Source organism: Schistocerca serialis, chromosome 5, assembly GCF_023864345.2.
Source record: "Schistocerca serialis cubense isolate TAMUIC-IGC-003099 chromosome 5, iqSchSeri2.2, whole genome shotgun sequence".
NCBI lineage: Eukaryota > Metazoa > Arthropoda > Insecta > Orthoptera > Acrididae > Schistocerca > Schistocerca serialis.
Window position 1 is genome coordinate 571,260,286 of NC_064642.1, and position 9,532 is coordinate 571,269,817.

General features: G+C 34.9%; 1 protein-coding gene across 1 annotated transcript in view; it reads left to right on the forward strand.

Annotated features, from left to right (window-relative positions):
- LOC126482091 (dynein axonemal heavy chain 12-like) overlaps window positions 1–600 on the forward strand; it is a 42,414-nt gene extending 41,814 nt beyond the window's left edge. The window contains exons 7-8 of the mRNA XM_050106066.1: window positions 380–513; window positions 591–600. Coding sequence (XP_049962023.1) covers window positions 380–513; window positions 591–600 — 144 coding nt within the window. The remainder of the gene's footprint in view (window positions 1–379; window positions 514–590) is intronic.
- The last annotated feature ends 8,932 nt before the right edge of the window (window positions 601–9,532 follow it).

The following is a 9,532-nucleotide window of genomic DNA, read 5'->3' on the forward strand; positions in this document are numbered from 1 at the left end:
CATAGTTTAAGTACCATAGCATAGTATAAGTACAATGAAAATTCAAGTTCCTATACTTATCATTTTCTGTCATGTGTTTGCAGATCACTATGTTATCTATTCTGCTGTGATATAAATATGTTATACTCATGTTTGAATTTACCATATGTGTATTATTATATGAGTTTAATAGTGCTGTAAGTTTAATGTCAGTTATACTACAAAGTTTGCACTAATGTTGACATCACAGATTTTAGAAAGAATAGTTTATGAACAACATTTTATCTGCTAATGAGTTAGTTTTCTGCTGTGATGCAGTGTAACTGCTATGGTGACTTAACTTTAGTGTAGGTTGCATAGTGTGTAAACCAGAAAAAGATTTGTGTTTCTTTAATTCCAGATAATTATTAATCCGTTTGCTCATTTGCTATTTACTATATACCTGTGGCAACTAAAGCACAAAGTATGGATGGATGGTCAATTTAAAAGGCTGCATTATGAAGAAGTTGTCTCCAGTATTTCAGATTTTTGTTGGTATGTATCAGATTAGCAAGACAGCAAAAAGCAGACTTTGAGGTGTTTTATTATTATTATTATTATTATTATTATAGCAAATACTGAAATCAGTCTATAATTGTTGTGGGTTCTGTAGAATTTATGCTTATAATTTTCATATTACAAATGCTGCCAATATCTTGTTCAGCCAGCCATATCAACTCTTGTCTTCTTCTGTCTCACTGTTAATATACACTGAGCTATAGATGGTGTATTTACTCTTGCATCATGTCATAGGACCTACAATGAAGGAGAACCCTCAGGAATGTGGAATGTCTCGAGATACTCATTAAAAAATGAAGCATATGTTATAAATAATTTGCAGTGATTAAACTTCCACAAGCAATTTATGTTTCATCTGGCTGAAATTTAACATAGTGAAACTAAAAGGACTGTTGTTACCTTGAAAAAAGTTACTGCTGTCATAGTTATCTTGAATAGTTGTCTTTTTTCTGATATTGCTAGCTTAAAATCTTCATCAGCGTCCTGGCATTTATTAAAGATAAGCAGTTACAGTCTGTATTATTAGAGTTCTGTATACAATGAACAGTGCTGGGTGTGACTAACAGATATTATCAAATATTTGAATCCATATTATCACATAATTTGAAGTAAGAATGACTAAGTGCCCAGTTTTTGTTTGAATTAATATGAATTTACAATTTCTTTTCTATATGTCTGACTGAAGTCAGTAGATGATTTCACACCTGAGTATTAAGCTCTCCTATCTCTCTTCGATCTCTAAAACAAAGAGGCAAAATCTATATGGATTTTTTTGGTGTTTTTTACAGCGTGTGAGTACATCACAGTTCACCTGTAAATTAGTAAGACAGATGGCTACATTGTAAAGAAGACGTGTTAAGTTGCAGACAGGCACAGCTAAAAGACACTTACATAAAGCTTTCGGCCACGGTCTTTATTAGCAAAAGAGAAACACACACCATTTTTACACAGAAGCAAGTACACCTGAAGCGCACACAACCACCAGCTCGAGCACCTTGGTTCTTTCTGGAATAATATTTATTTAATAGTTCAATATGATGATACAAATGACAAACACAGTTTGCAGTTGGGATGATCAAAATCCCCTTACATTAACTACTACGTGATTCAAAACACCTGAGAGCATTTTAAATCATAAGGACAAACTGGTTCCTCTCATGAAACACTAATCTTATAATTGATTTGATTTATTTATTGATTCATCCTATAAACACACAAACACACACACACACACACACACACACACACACACACACACACACACAAGAATACAGTAATAATTTCAGCAGATACTTGAATTTTAGCGTTTTTCACAAAGGTTCTTGCAGTAGCTGCACTGTCTTGTTTCAAGTCTTTTGTATCTTAAATGATCTAGAAATTCTGCCACTGAATAGAAGCATTGATCCAATAAGAATGCCCTTTGGGTTTTTCAAAAGAGTAAGAATGATATGTCTTTTACCTTACATGGAAGACTATTGTAAATTTGTATAGCACTGTTCACTGTGGAGGTTTTGTAGGCTGATGTCCTTGTTGACTGGACATGAAACTTTTCCTTTTGTCTCGTATCATGTTCATGGATATTAAAATTTTCATTTACATCTTTTAAATTCTTTCTAATATATTTACAGATTTCTAGTATATACATACAGGGAAGAGGGAGAAGTGATGACTTTTGAAAGAGGTGTTTGCAAGAATCTGTTTGTCGAGCATGTTTCATTGCTCTTACAGTTCTTTTTTGAGTTAAGAAGACTGAAATAGGTGGTATATTACCCCAGAATATATTTCCGTACAGTACGATGCTGTGGAATTGTACAAAGTAGGCAGTTCGGACAGTGCTATAACTTGCTTTGACAGAGATTAAACGCAGACTGTCACATATTTTATTTAGTGTTCCATTAATTTTGTTTATATGTGTGTGTGTCATTTGAAGTTATTTTGAAGCCATAAACCTGAAAACTTTGTTTCCGGAGAAGATGAAATTTTGTTGGAGTTTTAAACAGAAATTTAGGAATGTTGTTTTTTTGGTGTTTATTCCCCTCATACCATCTATTTAGCTGTTTTGTAGTCTTATTAACAGCTGTTTGAAGGTTGCTTGCAGGGCATTTTCTATAAAATCATCAACTGAACTGGTTGTTGATTTATTTTGTTCTTGATTTATTTTTCCTGAATCCATGGTGAGAATCAGTGAGAATTTTGTTTTCCTCTAAAAATTTCATTAACCTATTATACATTACTTTTTGTATGATTTTACTAAAGCCTGATAATAATGAAACTGGTCTATATTTTCTATAATTGTTTTGTCTCCTTTCTTATGGATAGGGATGACTTTAGCAATTTTTAAACTGTCTGGAAATGTGCCCACCAACACATCCTATGATATGACCATCATTTTGTCCTTGTTTAAGTTGTGTATGTTTTTATATGAATCATAAGTGATAAATAAATCTATACACTGCATTTTACGTATATTAGCCCACCATTCTGTCTTTTATGTGTGATTTATTCTCGTCTCATTCACCTCTTCTCTCTCCAGTTCAGCCTCCAAGCACCAGTTCTTCTTTTCTCACCACTCTGTGGTTACCTCATCTGTACATAAACTTCTATTCCCATTCTTAACTACTTGTCCTTTTTTTCTCTTCTTCTACCTTGTCTGTTTCTGAGACACCAAATAGGCATCTAAATTTATGCATGAAATACTGCTTGTTTTCCAAAAGGAAACAAACATAACATTTTGTAACATTAAATGATAAGGAAATTGTTCCCATATTATCAGACTTTTCTTATTTGTGTAATTTGGAATTTAAAATGATGGTGACAACTGTCTCATACATATTGAAAACTTGGACAGATGCCTACATTAACAATTCTCTCAGATTTTATTCCATTATGAACTTGTGATGTTCACCTGCTTTATTTGTTCATTGATGGCCTTTGGTGTTGACATACTGCATTGTTATACTGGCTGAAAAATTGGGGGAAAGTGCAACACTGACTACTGTGAATGCTATAGCCAGCAGTTGCACAGCTGCATTTCACAGTTCTTTACTTTCACTGTTCACAATCCGCCCCCCCTTTCCCCACCACAATATTACACAATTATATGGCCAGTCAGTTCACTGTTAGTAAAATTTAAGCCTCATTAACAGATTGCTGGGAAGCATCAACATACTGCTACAATAGTTTGCTGTTGAACATCTAAGAGCATTAAATACCTAACCAAACAGTTCACAGTTCTTGCAGAATAATACAATACATGTGACACTATTTCTCAAATAAATTGAACATACACTGATATTGTTTTAACCCACAGCCTATTTGTGTTACACTAATTCTACTGTTCATTTGATGCATTGTTGTTACTTGAAACAGTACATAATTTCTCTCTGAAAATTGGACGTGGACTGACTATCTCGGTACCAAAAATTGGACTTTTATATATCCTCAGCATAATAGGCACTGAAACAATACATTGTTCAGTGTTTAAGTTACAAAAATTACAATTAAAACATAAGTCATTCAGTTAACTGAATACATCAAAAAATTCCTCCTCTTTCACAGTTCCTTCTATCACAAAGTTTAGGCTGAATTATTTGTTTAAATAATGAAATAAACAAAATAGAAAGAAACATTCCACATAGGAAAAATATATTAAAAACAAAAATTCCATGACTTACCAAATGGGAAAGCGCTGGTAGATAGGCACAGTAAAAAAAACACACACACAAAATTTCGAGCTTTCGCAACCCATGGTTGCTTCGTCAGGAAAGAGGGAAGGAGAGAGAAAGATGAAAGGATGTGGGTTTTAAGGGAGAGGGTAAGGAGTCATTCCAATCCCGGGAGCGGAAAGACTTACCTTAGGGAGAAAAAACTCTTTGCCTTTAAATATGTCTGCTTGTGTGTGTATATGTGTGGATGGATAGGTGTGTTTGTGCGCGAGTGTATACCTGTCCTTTTTTCCCCCTAAGGTAAGTCTTTCCACTCCCGGGATTGGAATGACTCCTTACCCTGTCCCTTAAAACCCACATCCTTTCATCTTTCCCTCTCCTTCCGTCTTTCCTGACGAAGCAACCGTGGGTTGCGAAAGCTCGAAATTTTGTGTGTGTGTTTGTGTGTTTTTTTTATTGTGCCTATCTACCAGCACTTTCCCGTTTGGTAAGTCATGGAATCTTTGTTTTTAATATAATGAAATAAACAGATATAATTATGCAAACAATGCTTTTGTGACATACCTGGTAATTATTTTGGAATTAATTAATGGCCGGCTTTGCTCATATGTTTTCGAATAGAGCCAGATAAACACTTTGTGACGTTCGTCTGCTGTATTTCTTCATTGATAGTCCTCGGTGTCGATGTACTCCATTGTCATACTGGCTGAAAAATAGGGGGGCAGGAAGTTCAACACTGACCACTGTAAACGACGTAGCTGACAGTTGCACAGTTGCATTTCACAGTTCTTTACTTTCACTGTTCACAACCCCCAATATTACATAATTGTATGGCCCGTTCACTATTGGAAAATTTTGATAAGCCTCATTAATAGGTTGCAGGCAAACATCAGCATACTGCTACAATAGTTTGCTCTTGAACATCTACGGGCAGTAAAATCCTAACCACACAGTTCACAGTTCTTGCAGAATAATGCAATACATGTGACACTATTTCTCAAATAAATTGAACAGACACTGTCATTGTTTTAACCCACGACCTATTTGTGTTATACTAATTCCACTGTTAAGTTGATGCATTGTTGTTACTTGAAACAGTACATAATTTCCCTCTGAAAATCGGCTGTGGACTGACTGCCTAGAGACCACAAATCCATCCTTAATATATTGTCACAATAATAAGTACTTAAACTATACATTGTTTGATGTTTAATTTACAGAAGTAATAATTAAAACATAACTCATTCAGTTAACCGGATATATTGAAAAACTCCTCCTTTTGAACAGTTCATTCTATAACAAAGATTAGGCTGAATTTTTTGTGTAAATAATGAAATTACATTATAATGAAATTACATAATTTCCCTCTGAAAATCAATTGTGGACTGACTACCTTGGGACCAAAAATTCTGCCTTCATATATCTTCCAAATAATAGGAACTGAAAGTATACATTGTTCAGTGTCTAAATTACAGAAATTACAATTAAAGCATAGCTCATTCAGTTAACAGAACAGATCAAAAAATTCCTCCTTTTTAACAGTTCCTTCTGTCACAAAGGTTAGGCTGAATTATTTGTTTAAACATTGAAATTAACTGATATAGTTATGCAAACAATGCTTTTGACAAACATGTTAATTATTTTGAAATTAATTAAGGGCTGGCTTTGCTTATATGTTTTGTAATAGATAAAAATAAACACCTTAAAAATTGTAGTTCTTCTTCTAAATTTATATCTGTTTGTAATCCACAACATAATCTAAGTCAAGAAACAATTACTGATTTCGCCCTATAAAAAATATATTAACTAGGAATAGTCAAAATAAATTATGAAATTAATTACATACACAAAACTAAGCACAAAATTAGACCTGGTTCTATATTCCTTAAGACTGAGGTCCACCCATTCTCTAGGCAAGAAGAAAAATGAAATGAATTTAAGGAGGCAGATGGCAAAATAAGAGAGGAAGTCGAGATCCCAGCTCGCTTTGTCACAAACTCCAAATATGAAGTGTTCCTCGTGGAATGACACTCAGCCTACGTGTAGAAAGTATTTTTGTGATGATGATACCATCGTTTTGGGGGCGGGGGGTGCTGTAGAAAGGGAAGTGCATCCTGTTGTCTAAGAATTACTGTGCCATGTGTTTTCATAGCCAAGCATAAAAGGGTAATTCTACTAGTGGAATATGAATACCTACAAATTGTTTTATGTACAGCATATTAAATTCAATTATTGCAGTGCAAACACACTTGATCAATATGTAGGCATACATCATGGGGGATGGAGTTGAGAATCTCTGATAAGTATTGTAAATATTGTGGTAGATGTACTAACATTGTCACTTCTGATGTAAAAATCTGTAAAATTGCAATCTTTGTTTAGTAGTTGATCTGTAAAGAATATCAGCCCAGACAGGTAATATGTTACAAGGGTTGGAACTTAGTGGCAACTATTTACAACCGATACAAAAGAATTTCATGTTTGCACCTGTTACTGTCCTTCAAAGTAGTCACCAGCATTGTGTAGAACCAGTTGCCAGTGATGTGGATGGATAGAGTTACCATTAGCAGAGCCTTTTCTGTTGATGGTGCGAATGGAGCGGTCTAAAGTTATGGTGATTCTCGTGTACTACTGTGATGGTGTTATCCTAATGCATTACATTCCTCCACAGCAGACCATCAGTGCAGAGTATTACTGTTAGTTTTTGGAGCATCACCTGTGACCATCTTTGCAAAAGAAACGGCGACACGTTCTGCGCAATCCACCCATCATTTTGCGCAACAATGTGTGGGTGCATACAGCACAAGCTGTTGCTGCTCTGTTCGGTCAATGGGACTGGGAAGTACTGTACCATCTACCAGACTCCCCAGACTTAAGTTTTTGTGACTCTGATTTGATTTCAAAGATGAAGAAACCACTTCATGGCATTAGCTTCAGAAGTGTTCCAGAGATTCGAGAGGCAGTAGACCGCTCCATTTGCACCTTCAACAGATAAGGCTCTGCTAACGGTATACTACACCTTCTACATCGCTGACAACAGGTTCTACACAATGCTAGTGACTACTTTGAAGGACAGTAACAAGTGCAAACATGTAACTCAATTGTATCGGTTGTGAATAAGTAGTTGCCACTATTTAAGTTTCAACCCTCATATATTGGCCCGCTACCCACATGCGATACATCCAGAATACATCTTATTTCCATTACTGTGCCAACATTTAAGGTAAACAGACCAAGTGGCACCAGAATATGGTGACCTATGGAGGACAGTCAACTCTATGAATGATCAACCTGAAAGAAGTAGTGCATGGTTAGGTGTATGTGGGCCTTCCATCAGTGCTCAGTTATTTCCATGTGCAATGAGTGTTCAAAACAGTACTGTGTGGAAAGTAATACAAAAACAATAGCTACATCCCTACCATTCACAAAAAGTGCAAACCTCTTTATTCCTCATTGTCTTCTGATACACAGCATTGAGTGAATGATGCTGCAGCACTGTATAATCAATCCTAATTTTTCTCTAAATGCACTTTTCTCAAGTGAAGTTTATTGAGCCAGAGATCTCAAGTTCAATTTGCACATCTTTTGTTTGAATACATTCATCAAATATTTCATGATAAATGGACGTAAAGAAGAGGTTTTGTTATGGAGTCAGTTTATTCACTTGATTACATGCCATTGATTTCTTCATGTGGGATCAAATGAAAAGTCTTGCGTACAAGGCATCTGTTGAGGCTGAAGAGGATCTTTTGGCAAGAATTTTGTGCCTGTGACATTCCTCAAGTAATACTGGGGCATTCTGAATGGATACAATAGAATTTTATGTGACAAAAGCCATGTCTGTGTAAAAACTGGGTGACATATTTTCGTACAAATATTGTGAGTGTAGCAGCTGGTGCAGGTATTTGCAAATAAATGGAATTATTACAAAGATGTGTCTGGTTTGATTTTTATTCTCATAAAAAAATAAATCTAAATCAAATTGATAGATTAGCCATGTACTATCAACTCTGAAATCTTATACCCTCATCATGGAACAACCTTCTTTGTCAAAATGGCCATCAGACAACATGTTCCATGTATGTAACTTATTAGTAACTTATTCACAGGCTGATGTATGTCATTTGTGTCTAACACAGTTCGGTACCAGGTTATTACAGCACTAACAAGTTCAAGTGGTAGAGGAACTTTTTGTTATCACACAGATATCATTTAAAAAAAAGAGACAATAATAATAATCATAGTTTTAGACTGGTATTTCATTTACCACATCTTTCAAATTACAAAAATTATGTTTGTATCCAATCTTAATACTGAATTTTCATAATGTTGTATCATTACTCTTTTCTCTTTACAGATGGAATATTTTAAAGCTTTAGTCTTTCTTTATATTACTCATGAAAGCGGAGATGAATTACTGAACTGTATTATGACTTCAGATCCACATTTACATATCCATGAGTATGCTACAATTCACAATGTGCCTGACAGATATTTCATCAGACTACTTTGTTTGTTCCACTTTCATTCCACTCTCAAATAGCATTTGGGAAAAATGTGCACTTAAATCTTTCCACATGAACTCAGCTTTCTCTTATTTTATTATGATGATCACTTTTCCCAATACAGGTGGGGGTCAAGAATGTATTTTTGCATTCAGGGAAGAAAGTTGGTGACTGAAATTTCTTGAAAAGATATTGTTGAGTTAGAAGTGTCTTTGTTTCAATGATTGCCAGCCAAGCTTGCATATCATATTCATGACACTCTCTCCTCTTTTTCATGATAATATAAAATGAACTGCCCATCTTTGAACTTTTTCGGTGTCCTTCTTCAGTCCTGTATAGTAAGATTCCCATACTGTACACCAGTACTCCAGAAGAGGATGGACAAGCCTACTCTACTGCAGCTAGTCTCTTTATTATATCTGTTTAATCCTCTAAGTGTTCTGTGAATGAAACACAAATTTTGGTTCACCATTTCCAATTTAAGTTGTTTGAAATTGTAATCCCCTAGATTTTTAGTTGAATTGACAATCTTTACGTTTGAGTGATTCGCTGTGTAATCAAAATTTAATGGATTCCATGTAGCATTCATATGAATGACCTCATATTTCTTATTGTATAGAGTCAATTGCCACTTGTTGCTCCACATAGATATCTTGTCTTCAGTTTGTGAATGGTGTGTTACAGAAAAAGGGCTGGATGGTAAGACACCCGTCCACCAAATAAGACTGTTATTTTAAAACGGGTGGCTTTGAATTGAAAATTATGGCTTGATTATTGAAAACTAGAGACATATTTTGTCAGCAGGTTTCATACAACAAGAGAATA